General features: G+C 38.9%; 1 protein-coding gene across 1 annotated transcript; it reads left to right on the top strand.

The window, feature by feature from the left end:
* The first annotated feature begins 5,557 nt into the window (after positions 1 to 5,557).
* LOC149133705 (uncharacterized) lies at positions 5,558 to 6,322 on the top strand. Its single transcript, XM_089358234.1, has one exon. The coding sequence runs from the start codon at positions 5,558 to 5,560 to the stop codon at positions 6,320 to 6,322; it is 765 nt and encodes a 254-aa protein (XP_089214360.1).
* Positions 6,323 to 26,780: the final 20,458 nt, after the last annotated feature.

Genomic DNA, 26,780 nt, shown 5'->3' with positions numbered 1-26,780 from the left:
CTTTTATTCATAATGTCTTTTTCTCACTCCTTCAATGTTTTATTAGTCATTCTGATGAATTACTAACGTCCGAAACGTTAAAACAATTTTTATTTCCATGAAAGTTTTAAACCAATACCACCCTTGTTAAAATTTATTTCTCCTTTGTTCTTTGTTGTCTCTTTTATCGTTCATTACATTTACAAACTTGCAAGATATATATATATATATATATATATATATATATATATATATATATATATATACATACATACATACATACATACATACATACTAGCAGAGATACCCGGACTTGCTCGGGAATAAAATGGCATGTGTTTAAATGTACACTGTATGTATTTATATGAAAAATATATAGTTTATTGACTAGTTTTTCTTCTTGTTAGACCACTGGTAGCACAAAGAATTTCTTAATTTTTGTTTGCTACCCTGAAATTTATTAATAATGATATAATGACGTTTTGGCTAATTTCTAGAAGAAAATCGTAATTTTTTGTATTTGTTGCCAATAAGAAAGCCGCACATGCGCGGTAGATATGAAAAATTATAACATATAAGCACGAGGCATGTTCTATGTATTGCCTCGCGTTTATATGTTGATCTTGGCTTTCCTACTGATGATAGCTGGCCTAGCAAATTATTTTATTTTGCTGAAAATAGCTTGAAACCATGGTACAGGAAATAGATGGTAAATGTTTTTATTTTTCATTCCCTTCCGAAATTATCCCTATTTGCGGTTTGGAGTTTGACTGCTCCTTCTAGCGGGTTAGATGTCCTATTATGGACATCTCCTGTGTTTAAATGTACACTGCATTATTTATATGAATAGTATATAGTCTAATGACTGGTTTTTCTTCTCGCTAGACCACTGGTAGCAAAAAGAATTTCAAAATCTTTTTGCTACCCCGAAATTTATTAATATATATATACACACACACACACACACACACACACACACACACATATATATATATATATATATATATATATATATACATACACACACATACACACACACACACGCGCACACACACACACACACACACACACACACACACACACACACACACATATATATATATATTATATATGTGTGTATGTATATATATATATATATAAGTTCAAAAAAACAATAACAAAAAAACAACAAAGTGAGGACGTGATACGGATAGTGTTATTGGATGCTCGGGAAAGGAAAGAGAGAGTGTATGACGTTTCGGGCGTAGCCCTTCGTCGGAAAGATGGAAAGTTCGGAGAATGGAAAAACGGAGAAAGAGGAAAATGGTACCGATGCCCACGAGGTTACATTGTGAAAAAACCGGAAGAGGAGGTGGTGGGGGAAAAGTTCTTTCTAAGACAGGAGAGTGAAAAAGGGAGATGAATATCTGTGCGTGCGCGAGAGTCTGCGAGTGTGTGTGTGATAACAGAACGTGTGTGTGCGTATGTATGTGTGTGTGTGTGTGTGTGTGTGTGTGTGTGTGCGTGGTTTGGTGGTTTATCTGTTAGTGTGTTTGTGTGCGTGTGTGTGTGTGTGTGTGTGTGTAAGACGTAGTGGAAGGAATTAGTAGCAGGAATGGTTAGTGGATGCTTATAGACAGTGTTAAGTAGAAGGTCAGCAGGCGGTTTTTTTTAGTATGTGTGTGTTCATGTTTGTGTGGGGTTGTAGGTGTTGGGTACGTGTACGTGTGTGTGTGTGTTTTGTATGTGCGCGTGTGTGTATGTGTATGTTGTTGTGCGTGCGTGTGTGTTTGTGTGTATGTGTATGTTGTGTATATGTGCGTTGCTGTGTACGTGTGTGTGCGTGCGTTTGCTATTGTACGTGCGTGTGTTGTTTATGCCCATGTGTGTGTGATTGTATGCGTGTCTGCGTGAGTGTGTAGTGTTGGTGAGAAGTGTGTGTGCGTGTGTGTGTATGTGGGTGTGTGCGTGTGTGTGTATGTGTGTGAATGTGCGTGTGTGTGTCGGATTGTGAGTGTTAGGTTCGGGTGTGTGTGTGTTTATGTGTGTTTATGTGTGTCTGTATGTGTGTTTCCGTGTGCGTGTGTGTGCGCGTGTGTGTATATTTTTTGTGCGTGCGTGTATGTGTATATTGTGTATGCTTTCGTGCGTGCGTGTGTGTTATGTATGTGAGTGAGTATTGTGTATGTGAGATGTGTGTGTGCGTGTGTGCATGTGTGTATATGTGCATGTGTGCATGTGTATATGTGTATGTGTGTTGTGTATGTGTGTGTGTGGTTTTGTGTATGTGTGTGTTTATGTGTGTGCGTGCGTATGTGTGTGAGAGCGTAAGGATGTGTGCCAGGTATGTGTATTATTTTGTGTGTGCACTCCTGTGTGTATGTGTGTGTATATATGTGCGTTCGTCTATATGTGTGTGTGAGGGCGCTCATGTATGTTTGTCATGTATGTGGGCGGTATATAAGTAAGGTGTGTGGGAGGTGTGTGTGTAGGTGTATGGGAGGTATGTGAGGTATGTGTGAATGGGGGTATGTATGGGTTGTCAGGTGTGTGGGAGGTATTTGTGAATGGGGGTATATGTGGGTTATGTGTGCAAGGGTGTGTATGCTTGGGTGTGTGTGTGTGTGTATGTTTGCGTGATTGTTAGCGTGTGTGTGTATGCGCAAGTGTGCGTGTGTATGTGCGTTTGCATAAGTGTGTGGGCGAGTCTGAGCGTGTGAGTGCATGCATATGTGTTGTGTGTGTGTGGTGTGTTGGGGGATAGGTGTGCTTACATGTGTGTGTATGGGTGCGTGTATTTTTTGTGTGTGGGTATGTGTGCGTGTAGGAAGGGGTGAGATAAAAAGTGGAAAAATGTAGTGAGTGTAATAACAAGAGAATAATGGATATAATGTAAAGGGGACGAGGGGGGGGGGTAAAAAAATAAAAAAATAAAAATAAAAAATAAAGAAAAGTGTTGCATATACGTAAAGGGGAGAGTCATAAGGAGGAGGGGGCTGCGTTGAGTCCGAAGGGGAAAGAAGAATTAAGGTTAAAAATATAGCGTTGCTCCAAGTGGAGTCACGAGGGAGTGGACCCATGGTGCAGGGCGAGGCCAAAAACGGAGATGTTAGAGGGAGAGTGGTTGGCCAAGTGGAAGTGACGGGCGACGGGGGAGTCCGAACCTAGCCCTTAGGTGTTCGGTGAAACGGTCGGCCAGCCGGCGGCCCGTCTGCCCCACGTAGAGTTGGTTGCATAGGGTGCATTTGATGCAGTAAATTAGGTTGGAGGAGGTGCAGATGAAACTGTGTGGAATGTGAAGAGTTTGTAGGTTCGATCCTGTGACAGAGGTAGTGTTGGTGATGAAGGGGCAGGTGTGACAGCGGGATCTGGAGCACGGGAAGGAGCCGGGTGGGGTGGGGAGGAAGAAAAGAAGGTACTGCGGACCAGTAGATCGCGTAGGTTGCGGGCGCGTTTGAAAGCGGATAGGGGTGGGTTGGGGAAAATGGGGTGGGTAGTGGGATCGAGCTGGAGGCGACGGAAGGCCCGTAGGATCCTCCGACGAAGGGGTAGGGTGGCAGGGTGGAAACGGAGTGGGAAGGGAGTACGGTTAGGGGATTGGTATGGGGGAGGAGAGAGGTCGGTGGTGCGATCGATTCGACGAGCGCGGGCGAGGGCGGATTGGACAAGGTGGGAGGGGTATCCTCGATGCATGAACAGACGAGCAAGATACTGGGACTGGGTCTCGAAATCCTGGTCCAGGCTGCCCAAACGTCGGAGGCGGAGGAACTAGGAGTAGGGGATGGCCCGTTTGGTGTGGAATGGATGGGAGGAGGAGAAGTTGAGGTAGAGGTGGGAGTCAGTGGGTTTGAAGAAGGCGGAGGTAGTTAGAGAGTTGGAGGGGAGGTTGATGGAAAGAGAGATGTCGAGGAAGTTAACAGAGGTGTCAGAGATGGTAGAAGTAAAGTCAAGAGCAGGGTGGAAGTTAGAGAGGGAGGAGATGAAAAGGCAGAGCTGTTCGCGGGAGAGGGAGGTGGCTCCTATACAGTCATCTATGTAGCGACCGTACAGTTCCGGGGTCGGACCGGAGAATTGGGAGAATACTTGGGCCTCATGTAACCAACAAAGAGGTTGGCGTAATTGGGCCCCATTCTCGTTCCCATCGCGACCCCAGATTCCTGTTGGTAGGTATCTCCGGCGAACGTGAAGCAGTTGAGGGTGAGGACGAGTTCTGCCAGACGAAGCAGGGTAGGGGTGCTAGGTGTGGGGTCAGGGCGGCGGTCAAGGAAGTATTGGAGGGCTGAGAGACCATCGTTGTGTGGAATCACGGTGTATAGGGATTTGATGTCCAATATATATATATATATATATATATATATATATATATTCATTAGAAATGCAGAGACGCCTATAATAGGACATCTACTCGCTAGAAATAGCAGCAAAAATACTACATACCACAAAAGTTAGGGATAATTTCGAAAGGAAATGAAAAATAAAAACTTTTACCAATCTATATTCTGTACCATGGTTTCAAGTCAATTTTAGTAAGATAAAGATTATATCTTACAAGGTCAGACTTTCGTCAGCAGAATTGACCAGACAACATATGAAGCACGAATCAGTACGCCGCATGGTTCGTGTTTATATGTCTAATTTTTCAAAATATACCGCGTATTTACGGTTTACCTAATCGGCAGCAAATACAAAAATGCAAAATGCCGAAATTCCAACAGAAAATCATCCAAAAAGAATTTTATCATTATTAATAAATTATAGGGTGGCAAAGAAAATTTTAGAAATTTTATTTACCACCAGTGGCCTAGCGAGAGTAAAAACAGTCAATAGACTATGTATTATTCATTAGAAATGCAGAGACGCCTATAATAGGACATCTACTCGCTAGAAATAGCAGCAAAAATACTACATACCACAAAAGTTTGGTAAAAGTTTTTATTTTTCATTTCCTTTCGAAATTATCCCTAACTTTTGTGGTATGTAGTATTTTTGCTGCTATTTCTAGCGAGTAGATGTCCTATTATAGGCGTCTCTGCATTTCTAATGAATAATACATAGTCTATTGACTGTTTTTACTCTCGCTAGGCCACTGGTGGTAAATAAAATTTCTAAAATTTTCTTTGCCACCCTATAATTTATTAATATATATATATATATATATATATATATATATATATATATATATATAACACACACACACACACATATATATATATATCCATATATATATATATGTATATCCATCCGTCTATCTATCTATCTATCTATCTACATACACAATTATAACAAGGGATTGGCATGACGGTTATCCACTCTACAGGTGCCGAAAACCAGAAGATGGTGGAAAAATTACTAAGCTTAAAGTTAATCGTCATGGGATTGAAATTGACTACAGGTGGATCGTGCCCTACAACCCGTTGCTGTCTAAAACATTGCAGGCCTATGTTAATGTTGAATCATGCGACTTTATAAAAAGTATTAAATATGTATGTAAATACATCAATAAGGGCTCAGATATGGCGGTTTTGGGACTTGAACAGGAGAGCAGGCACATGAAATTCAGCAATATAAGTTGGGCAGATATATTTCCTCTAACGAGGCAATGTGGCGCATCCTGGGCTTCGAGATCCACGAGTGGCATCCAACTGTGGTGAATCTATCTGTACATCTTGAAAATGGCCAACGTGTATATTTCACAGAAGACAATACTCGAAACGTAGTTCTGAATCCATCAGAAACTACCTTGATAGCTTTTTTCAAATTATGCCAATGTGATCTGTTTGCCGGAAACTGTCGTATGTTGAGGTTCCCGTGTACTATACCTGGGCACACAATAGATGGAACAGACGCAAGCAAGGAACATGCGTTGAGGGCTGGGAAGAACATGCTGTCTTCAGAAGTGGGGCCATCTGGCGGGTGTACACTGTGCATCTTAATCAGCGGGAGTGGTTCTTTCTACGTCTACTGCTGCACACTATCAGACCTTCGAAAACACAATGAGGAAGTTTGCACAACCTACAGAGAAGCCTGCGTCAAACATGGACTACTGGAGGATGATGCTCACTGGGACCAGACACTGGAGGAGGCAGAAGTCAGCAGAGCACCAAGTCAGCTCCACCAGCTATTTTCTATTATGTTGATGACATGTGGCTTGGGTGAACCTCTTAAGCTTTGGGCGACCCACAAAACCAGCCTGGCAGAGGGCATCCTACAAAGGATTCAAAGACAAACCTCAGTGGAAATTGCCACGTTCAATAACGCCATTTACAATGAGGCATTACGTGACCTGGACACTCGAGTGCAAGCTATGGGAGGTCACATTTGGTCTGCCTCAACCGGAGCAGGCAGCAATCAATCTCGAAATTGAGTACCTGTGAGAAATCCCGTACAACTGCCTTATCCACGAACATATATAGAAAATTTATGGCTATTTTAGAAAAAAACTTCCCATAGATATAATAGAGTTAGACTCTCGTATTCTACTCTTCCCATTATGGGTACCATCATGGCTAGATTAAATAAGAAGAATATAAAATTAGCCAGAGTTGATAATAATAATAATAATAATAATAATAATAATAATAATAATAATAATAATAATAATAATGATAACAACAACAACAACAACAACAACAACAACAACAACAACAACAATAATAATAATAATAGTACTGTCAACTATAACGTAAACCCCCAAAATGAGAATAGTAATGTTGATGATGATGTGGATAATAGAAGTGACAGTGGTAGCACTTCTGATATAAATAATATGGATTGTAGTTCCGGTGCCTATACGAGCATGGAAATTATTGGTATGCCCGTTGGAAATTATTGGTATGTCTGTAGAGACAGATTTAAATGATACTACAATTGACGGGGAGGTAGAAAATAACAGACGTGAGCATAACATACTTGATGATAGAAATATTAATAGTGAAAATATTAATAATAATAACATGAATCTTAATAATACTAATATTAATAGTAATATTCCTCCTAGTTGCTATTGTAGAGTTAAATCCCGCTGTCCGTTATTAGGCTGATGTCTTACCCAGAACATAATTTATAAATGTTCAATAATAACTACAACTAATAAATTTATATATATTGGTTGTTCGATTAATATGAAACAACTTCTGTACAACCACATGTCCTCTTTTAAACTTAAACATAAGGTAAATTGTACGTCATTATCTAGTAAGATTTGGGAATTGGAAAGCAGAATTGGGTTTCGCCTCAAACGGGAAATAATAAGAAAAGCACAGCTTTATAGAAATAGTAAATATGTGTGTAAGTTGTGCTCTATGGAAACATGACATTTTTAAGCATAAAGATAAGGGCAACCTGATTAATAATAGATTAGACCTTAGGGTATCATGCGTACAAAGCGTCACCCGTACTTTTAAATATTATCAAAAGTAGCACTTTATAGGTTCTGTGATTGAACTGATTTTGATGCAAACTTCTTACCACACAGTCACGCCTGTGCTTATACATGTATATATAATGTACATAATATAATGTGAGTATACACATACACACACACAGATATATATATATATATATATATAAGCACACACACATGTATGTATGTATGTATGTTTGTATGTATGTATGTATGTATGTATGTATGTATGCATGTATGTATGTACGTATGTATGTATGTATGTATGTATGTATGTATGTATGCATGTATGCACGTGTGAGCGTGTGTTTCTATCATCAGCACGGACACAACCACCAACAGCAATAGTCATATATAATATGAAATATTTAAGGAAATCCATTTCAAATTAAGACATACAATGTATTGTCCTAGTGTATGTTAAAAGTTGAATGAAATGTCTTTGATCTTTGGTTTATGAAGATTGACTTCAGACTAAACGACCAGAATACAATTAGAAAGAACAATATAACCACTACAACACCACCAATACTTGCCCATCGTAACCAACACTTAAACCAATGCAACCCACATCATCCCAACTATCAGCCCACCAACTTTTGAATTCAACTGACTTCAGTAAGTGTCTGCGTATACGCCAACACGTGCGTGGCGTACGTGCTTAATCATCTATAAAATTTGCTGACCCCCTTCAACTAACTGCAACCATATAGTACTTTCTCTTCCTCAGTCATACATCTTTTCATCTCATTTTCAGTAATACATCAATAGACAATTTTACGCTTTCTGAAATCAGATCTTTCCAGGATAAATGTTTCTTACTACATATTTGTCGTGGATAATTAATCGCCGCTGCTATTATATTTGCCGGAAAGACTTCTTCCCGTCCCCCACCCCATTTTCTCGCAAATTATTGCTTTCTTTAATTTTCTTATTTTGCCGAAAACATACGTTTTCCGATACGGAGATTCCGGAAAATTGCTAAAAATCGGAATTTTGAAATTTTTGCCCCACCTTACTCCCATCCCCCAAATTCTTCATTTTTCACTTTTTTCCGTAAACCTAACCCTAAAATCCCAACCATAACCCTAACCCTAACTCTAAAACCCTAACGCTAACCCTAACCCAAAAACCCTAACCCTAACCCTAAAACCCGAACCCGAACCCTAAAACCCTAAACCTAACCCTAACCCTAACCCTAAGTCTAAAAATTTTTGGAAATTTTTTTTCAGAATCATAATCTCCGTATTTTTCCGCATATGTTGAAAAAACAAATTGTGAAAAAAGTTGAAAATGAAGAATTTAGGGTGGCGGGGATTAAAAATGCCGATTTTTGCCAATTTTTTTTGCAGATTCATATTCTCCGTAGCCGAAAACGGGGGTTTGTGTAGAAAAAATAATTAAATAAAAAAAGGGGTGTACAAAAGGAAGTGTTGCCCATTTGCCTTCAAGATCTCTAGAAAGATGCTATTATGTAGAACTGAAGGTAGTACTGCGAAAAGGAACTGTAAATGGATTACACTTGATATCATCTCGATTCTTTTAAAAAAGACGACACGAAGGTAAAACTAAGTTATATTGCCAAAACATTTAATCTCGTAACATCTACAATGAAAACAATACGTGACAACAGAGAGAAAATTATGTCAAGTTCTAAAGAAGCTACTCAGTTAACTGTCCAGATCTTATTTTTCCATAGAGCTAATGTAATGACTAAAATAGAATGGCTCTTGTGTTCATGGATCAAGGATCAGAATCGACATAACGTGTCGATAAACACGATGGTAATTCAAAGAAGAGCCAAAAGTTTATATGACGATTTGCAGAAAATGGATGGCAAAACTTCTAACGAAAACCCCTTTTTTGATAGTAAAAGCTGGCATAAAATGTTTAAGCGTATGAATTTGCACAACATAAAAATAATTGGTGAAATTGCGAGCGTTGATACAGAGGCTGCAACTAATTACCCTGAGCAGTTAATGAAAATGATTGTTGATGAGGGCTACACACCGGAGCATGTATACAATGTTGATGAGACTGCACTTTTCTGGAAGCGTACGCCTACAAGAACTTTTATTTCTCGAGGAAAAACACCAACAACAAAAAACACCAGGATTTAATGCTTCCAAAAATCGTTTGACACTTCAACTTTGAATAGTGCTTGGAAAAGTATATGGGCAGATTGTATCCGTGACATTACAAGTTTTCTTCAAGCAGAAAGTCTACATCAAATTTGGAAAGATGTAACACTTGCAAAAGGATATAGGATATGAAGACGTCTTTGTCTGCAGGTTTTTGCTGATAATGATCCTAATCGTGAACGTAAACATAAAAATTACAAGAGTCTTTTTCAATGAGCTCAGTTCCTATACTGAGCTGTAACAAAGAGGTGATGCGTCATAAACAGCAACCAACTTTGGATAAAGTTCTTCGCTCCTCAAGCTGATGTTCGTGATAATGAACTATAAGATAGTAAATATTGTCCCTCATCCTTCTAGTAACGCTCATTCCACCACCATCCCTTACACAGTAGTTAATATCTTTTGTGGTAAGATATTACGATATTATTTGTTCTCATATGTATTCTTCTTTAAATGTTTTTGTGTCTTTTTATGTATCTATATTGTACCGTGTATGTTTAGAAGTAGTTAATTACATGTATAAAGGTGATTGTGTTGCTTGTTCACCTTTCTTTCCTTGAGCTTCTTTCATTTGTTTCCCCCCGAAAAAGTCCGTTGGAACGCAGTCTGAAATTTCGCGTTACAAGATTTTCAAGAACGTATTACTTCCGTAAAGCAAAGGACTTCTGCGTGCGCGCGCGTGTGTGTATGTTTGTGTGTGTGTGTATTCTTTTATTCTTTTACTTGTTTCAATCATTTGACTGCGGCCATGCTGGAGCACTACATTGAACGATTTTAGTCGAACAAATCGACCCCAGAACTTATTTTTTAAAGCCTAGTACTTATTATGTCGTTCTCTTTTGCTGAAGCGTTAAGCACCGGTTGTCAAGCTGTGATGTGGGGGGTGGATAAACACAGACACAAAGACACACACGTAGAGGTGTATATATATATATATATATATATATATATATATATATATATACGACGGTCTTCTTTCAGTTTCCGTCTACTAAATCCACTCACAAGGCTTTGTTTGGCCCAATATATATATTGAGTCATCTCATAAATAATGCCCTTTTTTTATACTTCTATTATTTTTCAAAATTGAGATAAACAAAGTTCTTTTTTAATCTAAAATGTACTCTCCTTCATTTTCCACAATGCCCTTCTACAATGCTGGTAGACTTGCAGGGCCTCTCTTCCGTAACGAAAAATACTCCTCCAGTACTGTTCTGATTTCGTTTACAGAATTCATATGTTTTCCGTCCAAACGATTTTGAAGACTGCAGAATAAATTATCATTAGATGGGGCAATGTCCGGCGTATATGGTGGATGGGCATTGTTTCCCCCTCAGATTGCTCCAGCTTTTGGAATGTCATCCTCACTGTATGTGGGTAAGCCTTATCCTGATGGAAGAACACCTTTCGTCTTGAAACCATAGAAGGTTGTTTTTTGTTTTTTTATAGCGTTGACTTAAGTCGCTAAAGTTGCTCGCAATAGATCTCCTCTGTTATAGTTTGGTTTCGGTTTAAAAGTTCAAAGTGGACTAGACCTTTCATATCTCACCAAACAGATAACAACACCTTACGTAGGTGAAGACCTTCTTTAGCCTGGGGTGTCAGTGTTTCTCCTTTCCCTACCCACTGTCTTCGGCGCTTGACATTTTTACAGAGAACTAATTTCTCGTCACCAGTCACTATTCGGTCCCCAAAAAGTTCATTTGTGAGACGTGACAACAAAAATGAGCACACACTCACTCTTTGCGCGCGATGAGACTCGGAAAGTTTGTGAAGAACCTATTGACCCAATTTGCTGACTTTTCCGATGGCACGCAGGTGTCGATGAATTGTTAAATGACCAAATCCAAGCTTCTCTGCTAATCCTTCAACAGTTACAATGGGATTTCGTTCCTCCAGGGTTTGCAGGACTTCCTCATCGAGCTCTACACATCTTTCAGGACGAGGCTCGTCTTCTAGGCTGTAGTTTCCGGTTGGGAATTTCTGGAACCACAGTTGGCACTAGCTTACACTTATTGTCCGATCCCCATATTCTGCATTAATATTCCTCGCACTTTCCGTTATTGAACTCATAAAACAAAATATGCCAAATATGCTCCTTTGTCACTTCCATTATAGCTTTGAAAAAATAACTGTTAAAATCAAACTGCACTTTTCAGCACATGCACCAAGAATAAGAACAAGGTAAAATTACTACCTGCTTTTATAGCAAGTTGATGCAGGTAGTTTACCCCGTCCACTTCCGACTTTTAGTTCATGTAATTGAAAAAAACCTCATTATTTATGGGATGACCTAATATATGTATGTATGTATATATACACAACACACACACACACATATCCATCCATCCATCCATCCATACAAGTGTGTGTGTGTGTTTGTAAATTTATGATTAATATTTTTGGTTAATGCTTTTACCATATTTTTAAATTCTTAACATAGTATATTTTAAGATATATATATATATATATATATATATATATATATATATATATATATATATATATATATATATATATATATATATATATATATATATGATACTCTTGTATAACGGTTGTTTCTTATTTTCTTGCATGAAGGAATTTTCTGGGAAATAGCTCTTCGCTAATAGTCAGTGCTCTTTTGATTAACCGATTAGCATTTAATTTTTATACATTCTTTTTATCATATAAAAGTTTCTATCTTTTTCATTATTTACAATTGACGGATATTTGTCATCATCTTGTCCTGAATCCATATCACAAGCCAACCTTTACTGGACGATACCTCAGCTTCAACTCCCACCATCCATACAGTGTAAAGAGAGGGATTGCTTAGTGCCTAAAACATCGAGCAATGAATATAAGTTGCGATCGAGATACCCACCGCGAAGAAATGATCACGCTCAGTAACAATCTATTAAGCAACAACTACCCCAAAAGCATACTCTCCACTCCAATTAGGAAGAAAAGAGAGGATGAAACCGATAAACTGTCCACAGTCTGTCTATGTGAAAGGCCTCTCCGAAAAGATACAAAAGGTATGCGGCCCATATGACATCAGGACAGTATTCAAAAGTAATATAACACTTCGCAAATATCTCCTTCGAGTAAAACCACCAATAGAAGAGAATATGATTAAGAACTGCGTGTACTCCATCCCATGCAGCTGTGGTAGGTTATACAAAGGCGAAACATGTTGACCCCTCAAAATAAGGGTAGAGGAACATCGCAAAGCTGTGACACGGGGAGATATTGATAAATCGGGTATAGCTGATCATGTATGGAAAAATGGAGACTACTTCCCCCTGTGAGATGAAATTAAAATAATAGACAAAGAACACCAGTGGAAAATACGAAAACTAAAAGAAGCAGCACACATGCTAGGACACAACAACCTCCTAAGCAGACCGAGTGCAGATATGAACAGCATATGGAAACCGGTATTAAGGAAGGATAGGAGAATATTAGATTTATAAACCCTAAAATTCACTCTATTATTCTCCACGGGCATATGGCGTGTGGTTAAGAGCGCTGGCTACTAACCCCATGATTCCGAATTCGGTTCCAGGCAGTGACTTAAATAATAATAATAATAATAATACCAACATCGAAAAAGACCCTAGGAATGAGAACCCAGGTTCGAAATTTCCTCTAAGACACCTGTTGAAGGCAGTGGAGGGTATATCAGCCGAAACGTTGTGTTAACAACAAATAAGATGAGGACAAATATCTGTCAATTGTAAATAATGTACATAATTCCTCATCTCTTAAATGTTGAACTGTATTTCTCTCTTTTTTATTTTAACCTGTTCCCTCTAGCATAGTTTTCCTACGATCAATAAAATTCTGAATATCCTGAACTTTCTGGTTACATTTTTTTCTTTTACTGCTAACGTTGCCCTTGTTTTTTGCTATATTTTGTGATATATATCACATTTGACTTTACATTGTTTTACAAATAGCCCATTAGCACCGGTTGACATGTACTTCCTTCACACACAAAGCATCAATTATTTTGAATTATTTCCATGGAATGTCAGAGTAGCAGAGTTATTTTCAGTCTTTCGGTCTATGAACATCAATAAAAGCTGTTTATTGTCAAGGAAATTCCAGCCACTAAAATTTGCTTGAATAATACATTGTGGCGTAAAACTATAACAAGTACAGCTTCTTTTCCGGAGGCTTAAATTCTTCTCATTTTAGTTTGTGAGGAATCTTTCATTTATTTGAAAACATTTATTGTTTACTGAAGAACTGTGTAATGACAGCTTTGACAGAATGCTCGACTAACCGTGTATTACTAACAACTTTACAGAATTAAACATTAATCCTTACTGTCAGCATGCATCTTGAGTTATAATCCTACTGGAGTTGATTTTGTTATTCATTGTTTTGGGGAAAAGGGTGTCGACAAAATATGTACTAGCTATAAATTAAGGTCTTGATAATTGACATAACCTTTCCAATAGAAATATATAACCGTGTGCCATATGTCAGAAATAATTATAGTCTGTTATGAAATACTATATAAATTCTGTCTTTTAGTTGGGGTAAAAAAAAGAGGAATTGTTTTAAATTTTGGCACAAGGTTAGCAGTTTTGGGGAGAAGTAAGTCGATTACATTAACCCAAGTACAAAACTGGTACTTACTTTACTTCAAAAGAATGAAAGATAAAGTCGACCTCGACGGTATTTGAACTCAGAACATAAAGAGTAGGAAGAAATGCAAGCATTTTGTCTGATGCAGTAGTAAACAGAATAATAACGAAATTTTTGAACGATTTGAAATGGAAGCTATCGCTCTTTAGCAAAAACTATTCATTGCACGCGCGCGCACACATACAGTCATAGAGACAGCAAAATAAATATCTATAAGTGTTGTAACCGTACTTATCGAGTGTTTTATCCAATTTATGTAGATGTTTAACTACGCACATATTTTAATTCTACTCCATCTCAAAATATTAAGCACTTGTGATGATAACGTTCATATATCAATAAGATATAATATCATGTATATTGCAAAATTTAAGTTTATAATATGTGTGTGTGTGTGTGTGTGTGTGACCCAACCAACCATTACTCAGTGTATCATAGGTATGCAGGTATCTGTCTAATCGATCCGATGTACAAATATTGAAAGGTACTATATTTTATAAAGTACCACTTTCTGACTACACATGAATATCACAAATTTTTCAATGCATACAGTTTTAAAGTTGGCAAAACTTGTCATGACAACACGCTTTTAGCACTATAAACTACAAGTGAAAACAACCATCTACTCCAGTAATCTAGCTGCAATTTCCAAAACCGTTGTGTATATAGAGCGACCTTTAACTCAGCAAATTGTATGTAGAGGAACTATTCGGAGCCCACTGTCAATAAAGTTCAGTGAGATATGATTAACATCTGAACTCCTTTAGGTCCAGGGTTAGAGAACACTTCGATTTCCCGTCCCATTTCATTTGGAAGATTTGGGATCAGAAACATGAATGTAAAACAAATTCAAGCATTGCTGATATGCTCTACCATATTCCAGTGTATTATACAACTGCAGGCTCTGGCCTTCTGAGAAACTGCATATCTTGAAACAATCTATGGCATATATCAAGAGAAAATCCGATGTGAACGCCAGTTGAGGTCACCAACGAGCCTTTGTCTTTGGTCTGTTACAACTAGTAATAGCAAAAAGAATCATGAAGTTTACCTGACTAACGAAAGTTAATTGCAGGTAAATTGTTTACTCTTAGAATTGCCTTTACAATCCAACAATGTGAGACTATGATTTATGCTGAAATTCTTAGCGATTTTTATGTTTCAGTTGATACAAGAGAAACTAAGTTACCAGCAAACGATATGAAATCACCTTTCGAGTTAAACATAACTAAAACATCACTCATTATGAACATCTGACTGTTTATACATGTTTATTACTATGTACCTCCTCCTCCTCCTCCTCCTCCTCCTCCTCCTACTACTACTACTACTACTACTACTACTACTACTACAATATGTGTATATATATAAAGGAGAAATGTAGTGCAATAGATCATTGGGAATAAAGCTTAAAGGCATGGAAATAGATGCATTTAGTGGAAATGAAATGTAAAAAAATGCGCATACATTTATATATATATGACACACACACACACACACACACACACACACACACACACACACACACATATATATATATATATATATATATATATATGTATATATATATATACACGCAAATATACACACACATATAAATCATTGATTAGAGAACAAACATCAAATTTGGGTCAACGGCTTTATATAACCCCCACGCTTATATACATTTCATCATACATAAATAATACCATGGCCTTCAACATATAAAAGGAATACATATATAAGCACAGAAGATAAAAAATATATATGCACATATGAAAATGCAAAATATATAGAAGGGCCTGTCAAGAAAAAGTCATACAAATCGGCTAAAATTGGTAATCAAAATGATTTATTAAAACATATCAATCGACTGAAAACTTTTTTACCCCTCGATTAAAAATATACCAAAATAGTTCGTTTTTAAAAATGAAGTAATCTATGGTAGGTTCAGTCTCCATGGTAGGTCCGGACTTACGCACCTTGGAGACCGGACCTACCATGGATTACTTCAGCTACTATGAGGACAGCCTACAAGTATCGATGGTCCATCCTATCGAAAGCTTTGGATTGATCAGAGCCCCACACATGCCAGGTTTCTTAACTACCCTGTCTATGACGTAGCGCATCAGATGGAGGTTGTCATGGATGTTCCGGCCCGTCACGGCGCACGTTTGTGCCTTGTCGACCAGTTTGTCGATGACAAGCGCCAACCTCTTGGCTAACACCTTAGCCAAAATTTTCAAGTCTGCATTGAGCAGAATGATGGGCCTAAAGTTACGTATATGCTCCCGTTTTGCTGCCAGTTGCAGTACACTGCTGCCAAGACGTCTCTAAACAAGTCTGGCACACAACTGTAAAGCTCGTAGGGTAGACCATCGAAACCCGGCGATTTGTCCCTCGAGCATTCTGCCATCGCGTCCCGCACTTCCGCCGCCGTGATGGTATCTTCGCAGCACTCTGCCTCTCTTTTCGAGAGTCGTGGCAGGCTGTGCAGGTAGGCACTGAAGTCCACCCTGCGTTCTCGCTCGCCACTCGTCCCAAACAGTCAGGCAAAATGCTGTTGAAAGGCCTCACACATTTTACTTGGCTCGAGTAATTCGCGCTCCTGTTCATCTACCAGAGACTGAATGGTGGCTTTGTTGCCCTGTTGCGCCTCCGCCACTCGGGGCTCTCGCGCGGCTCCAACACTTTCGTTCCTTAGATCACGCATTCTAACCCTGACAACACACCCTTCGTGTTTTGGCGTTGAAGTGTTGATCGAGGGCCAGCCTCACCGCCAATATCTCGGTTGCGATGCCACTTCTAATCGCCTCTTCTAGTTTCTTAACTAGGTTACTCTCTACTCTGTTGTTACCTATCGCTAGTGCTTTGCTATACCTAATCGCTTCTGCTTTTATTACTCTCTTGAGGGCAAACCATCATTTGTTGTTGATGATGGCTCCCATCAAAGCCCGCTTTACTAGCGTGCTAATTCGGTCTCTGAAAACCTGTCTCGACGGGAAAGACGCGTTTAGTTTCCAGTTACCGGGACCCTGCCTATGTGTCTTATCTAAGTCTAGCGTACACGTCACAAGTTTGTGATCCGTGTAGCTGACTATGTGGAATTATGGACACCCTACACTATCTCTATCTACTGTCCCACACAGTATTCTATCTAGATACGATCTCGACGACCCGATGCGTTTGCTCCATGTCTACGTTGGCGCATTTGGGTGGTTGAGTCGGTACCTGTCAGACAGTTGAAAGAGTCTGAGCAGGTCTCTGAGTTATTTGCATCCCCGTCTATTCCTATCTCTGCCTACGTAGTCTAGATGCGTGTCTAAGGTAGCATTCCAATCACCCACTAAAAGTAAAGGACGAGACGTTCCTAGGAATACTTCTAGACGTCGAAAGAAATCCGGCCTACCTGTTAAAGGCGGTGCGTAGACTGATAGGAGTCGAAAAGCACACCCATTGCTACTGTCGACACCCAGGACAAGTCTACCCTCCGGGTCTACGAATATTGTCTTTACTTCGAGACCCAGACTCTTGCGAAAAAGTACCACCCTGCCACTACCGCCCAATCTCGGCAGACAGGGAGAAAAATAAATGTTAAGCCGTCCGCCAAACATAGACTTTAGGGCCCGTGGATTATGTAGTCTGGTCTCACTTATGGTTATGATTTCTAATTCATGTGACTTTATGTCGTTTAAGAGGTACCCTTGTTTCCAAGGGAACCCTAAGCCACGCGCATTCACGCAACCAATCTTGATCATAATCCTAATGATGTGTGTTTAAATACGAACGATAGGATCAGAGAGTCACTTACCGTTCGTTCCCTCCAGGAGATCACTATAAAGTTTTTGGGAAGAGTACTTCTGGAATCTTACAACCGCATTGGGGTAAATGGATTTTAGTGTCTGGTGCAGGGTTGGTGTGATGTGCAATATTTTAATGTGTTCTGGTGGCATTGTGTATGGGTTGTTGCTTGTTTTTATGTCTTCATGTGTTAAGTTTTTTTTTGTGTTAATGTATTCCATCAACTCTGTATTTTTCGTGCTGATGGCAGTGAGCATTGTGGGTGTGTTTGTTTTTGAGGTGTTGTTGTTGGTGCTGGTGTTGTGTATGCTAGTGTTTGGTGTGATGTGCAATATTTTAATGTGTTCTGGTGGCATTGTGTATGGGTTGTTGCTTGTTTTTATGTCTTCATGTGTTAAGTTTTTTTGTGTTAATGTATTCCATCAACTCTGTATTTTTCGTGCTGATGGCAGTGAGCATTGTGGGTGTGTTTGTTTTTGAGGTGTTGTTGTTAGAAAAGTTTTCGGGAGTTGTCTATCTCTCTGCTTTGTTTGCGTTTGGTTTGGTTCTTTTCTTGCTCCTCTTCCTCCTTCCTTTTCTGGCTATTTGCCATTCCTCACTGCTTTCGTCTTCCGACGAAATTTCTGAGGAATCGCAAGTTGTAAGCTTCTATGTGTGTTTGTGTAAATGGTTGTGTTGTTTTTGTTGCTGTTGGTTGTTAATTGCTTGTTTGAGGTGTATGTGATATAGGGGAGGGGGAATCAATCTTTGTATTTTCTTTTGATTTTTCTGTTTCTTTAGTTCTTGCTGTTGTTGTAGTTGATGTTTTTCCGGCTGCTGTTGTATTCTCAGTTGATGATGTCGGTGGGTTTGTTTGATGTGTTTCTTGTGTCGTCTTCCGTGTGGATGGTGGTGTGGGTAGTAGTGCTTTCTTCCTGGATTTTTCTGGTTGTGGTGGTGGTTGTTGTTGTTGTTGTTTTCTTTTGTGGAAGTCGGACAATCGTTTTTCAAATGAGGTTGTTGTAGCAGCAGAAGTTGTAGTAGTGGTGTTGGTATTGACGGCAGAGTTGATGTCTTTGGTGGCTGTGATGGTGGATTGCCTTGCTGCATTAGTTTTGTTGTTGTTGTTGTTGCTGTTATTGTTGTTGTTTTTGGTGGTGGTGGTGGTGGTGGTGGTGACAACGGCGTTCAAGCTGTCAGGTTCAGCAGCTAATGGAAGAGGTAAACTAAGGAAGTTTTCTTTTGTTCTTTTCAGCGCCTCGCTAGCGTTCTGCATGACTTGCGCGCTGGACACGTGGTTTCCAGTCGCCATTTTCGAAATGAAAGATGGCTAAAATGAATCCACGAAAGCCTTCAAAATTTTGAAAATTTCGCCCACACAAGGGCAAAATCCTATGTAAATATTAATCAAGTTTTGAAGTGATTGTTGTTGGACAACTTTTAAGCACAAAATATTTGACAATAAAAACTTTTAAACATGCAAAAATAGCCAACTTACGTGGAGCCCAATTGACTAGCGTCCGTCCAGATAGATAGATAGATAGATAGATAGATAGATAGATAGATAGATAGATAGATAGATAGATATGTTTCTTTATTAACCACACAGGGCTGAACACAAAGAGAACAAAATACAAAGTAGAGCTTTTCTTTTTGGGAAGAGAAGAAAAACAAAGGGGGTAAAATTTCGATCAAAAGGGATCGTCGAAAGAAAGGAAAAAAGGAGATTGATAGATAGATAGATTCTCATGTATACACACATGCACCACCCACACACATATATATGCATACTCATGTATACATATATTTATATGTGTATATATATGTATATATGCACATATGTATGTATGTATGTATGTATGTATGTATGCATGTAGGCAGGTAGGTAGGTAGGTAGGTAGGTAGGTAGGTAGGTAGATAGGTAGGTAGGTAGGTTGGTAGGTAGGTAGGTTGGTAGGTAGGTAGGTTGGTAGGTAGGTTGTAATCAAGATTTGAGGAGAATCAAATTTCACATATCAAGCAACAAAATGAACAGACGTTGCATATGTCGACATAAAACAAACTGACTTGATGTTATCCGTGATCACTCAAAGTTCTCAAGAAAACCTAGCACGAATTAGAAGCTGTCAGTTTTTGGACATTGCATGTTTATCGACCAAATTGATAACAAAGAACAGAAATAGATTACCACTAGCCAAATTCATATCAATAGATTAGGGGAAAATATTGGACAAAAAGTACATAACTTGAGATACTATAAAGGTGTAATAGAAATATACACACATAACTACATTGAATACATACATGCATATATACATATGAATGATATATATGTATGTATGTATATATATATATATTTTCTATATATATATGTATATATACATGTATACATACATATATATATACGTATATATTTGTATATATAAACATATATATATATATATATATATGTACATATAGACATATATATACATATATATTTGTATGTATATGTATATATATATATATATATATATATATATATATATATATATATATATATATACATATATATATATATGCATAGATATACATATATATAAATACATGCATACACACACACACACACACACACACACACACACACACACATATATATATATATATATATATATATATATGTATACATACATTTATGTATATACATATATAAATATGTATTTATAGATAAATAAATAAATGGAGTTAAACACAGGTGTTATTCAAATTCTTTTACTTCCGACATATGTTTCGAAGACAATATTGATATTATTCCAGAAGGAATAAATTGGTGTAAAACAATGTATTCTTTTCATCAGGGAAAGAAAGAAATCAAGCACATCAATAAGACATTTTAGCAGGGTTGTGGAGCCATTTTCTTTCAGACACGTGCTTCCACAAGTTTTTTTTTCAACTACTATTTTTAGCAGTGACATCTTTTGACTTTCGTCTTCTAGCGAAATTTATTTTGTCCAGCTTTCCGAAAAAAAAAAAAGACCCACAACAAAAAAAAAAAAGAAAAGAGACGAAAGAGAGCAAAACAAAAACAAAAAAACACGTTAGCACACACGCACATTGATATTTTGCTTTTTTCCCCCTTGTTTCATTTCTTTTCCTTTTTTACACGGCGACGAAGGTTGGTACACACAAAAAAAAGAACGAATTTTTTTTTCTCTCTGCATACAGAACACGATAAACAAAATTGTTTCTCACAATTTTTCTTCTTCTTTTCTTCTTTTGTGCACCCCACCCCCTCCACAAACACATTTTGTCGGTTCACTAGTCGGTTTTCTCGTGTTTCATCTCAATTTCTCTTTGTTCCTTTTCGTCGTCTTGCTTCTATTCGTTTTCCTTTCCTTGTGACAGGCGTCTTGAACATCATGTCTCTCACATCGTTACCTGTATTTACGGGAGATGTGACTCTGTGATTTGCTCAGTTGGAAGCACATTTTTCGGCTCACGGCATTTTTCCCACACAGCAATTGCAACTTTTGTATTGCAGCATGCCTCCTCAACTCGCCACTTCAGCTAAAGATCTCGTTACGAATCCTAGCCCAGACGAATCCTAGCCAAAGCGGAGATTCTGCGCTGCAACACCAGGTCTGAAGAAAGTAAATTTAATGAGTTAATGGCAGTCGAGCAGTTAGGAGATAGAACTCCGTCACAGTTTTTGCGCCGTTTGCGAGAGTTAAGCGGTAAATCCGCTGACGCGCCTTTTCTTCGGAAGATATTTTTCTCAAGGTTGCCTTCCAACCTGCAAACCATTCTGGCCACAGCTCTTGAGTTCAACACTGTGAATCACATCGCCACAATGGCGGATAAAATTATTGAATTCTCTGTGCAGCCATCGTCACGTGGTGCTTACGCCTGCTCCGAGGCATCCTCTGCAGCCTCAGTTAAATCTTCTTTTTCGGTATTTGATGACCTTTCTAAATCATTTTGATTTATTGGTAGATGTCAGGCGTCGGTGGTTCGTCGACAGTTCAACTTCGCTCTCTACGCCGACTAGAGGATCTACCAATGCAGCTCTTAACCCGACATTTTTTGTTGCCACCTCTGGAGATGCTTTTCATTCTCTTTTGGCTTCTTTTCCGAAGCTAGTTGACATCACTTTTCAGCCGGCAAAACCTGCACACTCGACCCTCCATTTTTTACCACTACTGGGCCGCCTGTTTTTTCGCGCCCACGGCGTCTTGAACCTGACTGTCTCAAAACGGCTAGGGCCGAGTTTGAGCACATGCTCCAGCTTGGCCTGATACGCCCCTCCACCAGCCCATGGGCATCTCCCTTCAATTAGTGCGGAAAGGGGATACTGATTTTCGCCCGGTGGGGGATTATAGGCGTCTCAATTCAGTAACTACCTGACCGATATCCTATAAAGAACCTCCAGGATTTTTCGACGCATCTTCATAGCTGTACAATTTTTTCAAAAGTTGACCTTATACATACTTATCACCAAATATCGGTCAACCCAGCCGATGTTCCGAAAACTGCCATTACTACTCCATTTGGTTGTTTTGAGTTTTTGTACATGAGTTTCGGTTTGCGGAACGCTACCAGCACGTTCCAGCGTTTTATAGGCGAAGTTGTCCGCGGACTTGATTTTGTGTTCGCTTATGTCGATGATATCCTCATCGCAAGCGACACACAGGAGAATCATCTCCGGCACTTGTCTCAGCTTTTTCAGCGTCTTCACGACAATGGTGTGCGCATTAATCCAGGCAAGTGTGTTCGGGCAATCTTCTCTTGACTTTCTCGGCCATCATATTGACTCAAGTGGTATCAGACCTCTCTCGTCTAAAGTCGATGCAATTCAGCGCATCGCACCTCCTACTTCTTTGCGCCAGCTGAGGCATTATCTCAGCATGGTAAATTTCTATCGACGCTTCATACCCGGTTGTGCGGATACTTCCTCTTACCCAGCTATTAAAGAAGACCTCTAAAAAGGACGGTCAAATCACCCTTTCAACTGAAGCATTACTTGCTTTCGAGTCCATCAAGGAGTTTCCTTCTGTTCCTTTACTTGCACATCCGGTTCCTGGTGCTTCTCTCTCTCTCTCTCTCTTTAACTGTGGATGCATCGGACATTGCGATTTGCGCTGTACTGCAACACACAGTATCACACATTCGAATATCTTTGTTGACAAGAAGATATTCCAGGAGTTGTACAGACGTGTAAAATCTGTCAGTGTAGAGTGCATAGTTTTGTCCGGCATATTTATTTGTCATCCTCACAACTAAGTTTCCTGTGACACCGAAGTTGTCAATTTCATTTGCATCATATCTCCTTCAGGTATACATTTCTGTATTGCAGATGTATCCGTTTTCAGAATCACATAATAAAGATTTGATCCCCCAACATATTGGCTTATCTTTTATATACTGCTTGAATGAAAACTTGTTCTACGTGGGGATCATCCCCTCATCTAGCGATAAATCACAGCCAGGCACATAGTTGTTGTTTGAATTTATCAAGCAAGTGATTGAATATAGGACGAGTCTTGTACATTTTATCGTTATCTTTCCTATCAATGTTCTGATTGTACTCGTTCACATAGTGCAATAAAGACCAAATAGCACGAAATCTATTGAAGCTCATGATCTCTGGAAAACCTGGGGTCAGTGTTAGTAAGGCATTCTTTGACCGCCAGCACTATTCATAGCGATCCTTGCGTACCAACATTTCAATGGTCACCCGGGGACCGAAAAAAAAAAGCTTTCAGTTCTCCTAATGTAAGTTTTTTCTCATGCAAAATTCTTGTTGAGAAATTATCCGGTTTCGCCTGAAACACATTCAGCTTGATTCTTAGTTTCCTCAAGTAAAATGCCCCATAATCCGTCATTCCAGAATAAACTAAAAGAACCAATTGGAGTGATGTCTACATTTATAGAGTCAGGCATGTTCCTGGGCCCTGGTGGATTATTTAGCGTAAATTGGCGCTCTGCAAAGCATATAGTGTATCACCGCCATCCTTGAGGAGTATTGACTCTTACACTGGGCGGAACATTGGGCATACCACCTCTCCGGTAGCCACATGGAGTGCGCCCGCCGTTCCCGCCACGAACACAAATACGACCCCTATTCTGACGACTGACAGGTACTGCACATACCTGTCACTGTATATTTTATACAGCAGCATAATCATCAAAATCATCGCTATCACTTTCCGGATCTAAATCGTCAGATTCACTCTCATGCATAGTGTATAGTGTATGTATTTTGTTTACATGCACATTTGCAACTGATGTAATCGACTTACCCGCTCCCTCGAAATTGCTGGTCTTGTGCCAAAATTTGAAACTAATATTACCGATCTTCTTAAGACGGCGAACTGGCAGAATCGTTACCGCGCTGGGAAAAATGTTTAGTGGCATTTCTTCTGATTTCACGCCCTGAGTGCAAATGCTGCCGAGATTGACTTTGACTTTTATCTATTCAGATTTGATAAAATAAGTTTCAGTTAAATACCGGAGTCGACGAAATAGACTTACTCGCTCCCTCGAAATTGCTGGCCTTGTGCCAAAATTTGAAACAATATTTCTGACTTTCTTCACTTTAGTATATTTGGGTGGAACTAATTGAATAATATGTTCCTTCTGTGTCACTCCATATCCTGTCGTTTCTTTGCCTGTGGTATGTTTAAAATTGCATTCGTTGTGTGTCAATGCTGCAATTTTGTCGAGTTTATCATAAATATTACGTCACATTACTGCAGTCTATTCAAAGATCACAATGATCTCTCATACTACAACCGATTTTCTCTTTTTTGCTGTGTTTGTCATGTTATCAAACGCCGGCCAGATGTCGGTGAACTTCCGCATGATATCGTACCACTTGTAGTGTTTTCATTGTGATGATGATGATGATGATGATGATGATGATGATGATGATGATGATGAGGATGATGATGATGATGATGATGAAGATGAGGATGATGATGATGATGATTATTATGATGGTGATGATGATGATGATGATGATGATGATGATAACTATATGCTACACACACTATCTTACAAATCCACAAGCCAGTGAAATGCTTTGACCCAAACAAAAACGCCTTGTCACATCGTTAGTGATTGACTTCAATTGTACGAAGCAGAACATGAATAAAACTTAAAGAAGATACACATACGCGAATGCACATATGCACACCCAATACCCATAATCCATCTGCTTTACAGTGGGTAAGACAACATTGCTTCCTACATCGTTTAGAGTTCACAGGATTGTGTTATCTTTACAATAAGAACTTCCTGAAGGCGGTGAGCTAGCAGAAACGTTAGCACGCCGGGCGAAATGCTTAGCGGTATTTCGTCTGCCGCTACGTTCTGAGTTCAAATTCCACCGAGGTCGACTTTGCCTTTCATCCTTTCGGGGTCGATTAAATAAGTACCAGTTACGCACTGGGGTCGATATAATCGACTTAATCTGTTTGTCTGTCCTTGTTTGTCCCCTCTGTGTATAACCCCTTGTGGGCAGTAAAAAAATAGGTATTTCGTCTGCCGTTACGTTCTGAATTCAAATTCCGCCTTTCATCCTTTCGGAGTGCAGCTTTTAAGCTAGTTTCAAATAAAACTTGAAAAAATAGACGTGGGTTTGGCCAAAGAAGAAGGCGCCTGTCTGCTGTTCAGTTTCCCACTACTTCTTTTAATGGTGAGTAAGCCTATATATATGTGTTTGAAGTCGATTAATTTAACTTGCTTCATAGTTACATAGCACTAGCTCTTAAACTTGTTTTTTTACATTTATTTGCATAATAAGATCACACTGCGTAAAAGTATATTGTGTAAGGTTAACGATAAGTCTAAATTTGGTGACGTTTATCATATTCATTTGTGTTTGTATCACAGTTGAAATAGCTTTTATGTCAATTTATGCTACGTTATAACACTCCCATTATAGCACTGTTTTGTTTAGCGCTGCAATTTTTGACATATTTAGAGCTCTAGCCAGCGTGTTGCATATTGTACTCCCTGACTTACCACCAGTCGCCGTCCCAACCAACCGCTCGAAAGTCAATGTGAGTGTAACTCAGATACCTGTACCTGTTTCCCAGTTATAATGGGGAATACATCTTCTAATCCCATCACAACTTCTTCGGCTTGTCTTCTTTCTTTTTCTTTCTTCTTCCTCTACACTTCTCTTTACTTTTTATTCAATGAGGTTCTCTGGATATTTTCTTTTGATTCACAGTCCAATAACTGTTCTGTCATCTTGTTCTACTTTTAACTGAAGAGTTTTGGTTAATTCCATAATATTTTCTTTAATTCCATACAATCCTTCCTTGTTAAAGCTTGCTGATATATTGATTTCAAATTTCGGCACAAGGCCAGCAATTTCGAGAGAATAAATAAATCGATTACATCGACCCCGGTGCTTCGCTGGTACTTATTTTATCGTGCTTGTTGTATTCCTCTCGGGAGACTCGCAGAGAAAAGTCAACGAGTTGTACAATTTAATTATTACATTTATTATTCAATTACATACAAAGAACGCATTCACCGAAAGTTCGATGCTAATAAACAAAAGTCATGTCCGCCATATATATCAATGACATTTTACTACCCCAGTCATTCAGAACAACAACAATGAAACAATGAACTCAGACGAACCACAGTGACACACGAGACGTCAGACGAACAACACTTTCAACAGTCCATATAACACCTCCCCACTGAAATTGATGCTACACAAGAAGTATCAACAGCAAAGTCTCTCTTGGGTTTTACGGGTTCTCTTGGACCGTCTTGGGTTGTCTGGTCCATACTCTGGAACGGGTAACATGGTCTTGGGTCTGGTTTGTCTTTGAGCTAGTGGCACAGTTTCCGAGATCTCCATCGGGTGATCTGTTGCA

This window comes from Octopus bimaculoides, chromosome 10, assembly GCF_046866305.1.
Source record: "Octopus bimaculoides isolate indiv1 chromosome 10, ASM4686630v1, whole genome shotgun sequence".
NCBI lineage: Eukaryota > Metazoa > Mollusca > Cephalopoda > Octopoda > Octopodidae > Octopus > Octopus bimaculoides.
This window is presented reverse-complemented; position numbering and strand designations above follow the sequence as displayed.

Coding starts and splice junctions, on each gene's coding strand:
- LOC149133705 (XM_089358234.1), top strand. CDS start 5,558: ATGTGGCGCATCCTGGGCTTCGAGATCCACGAGTGGCATCCAACTGTG.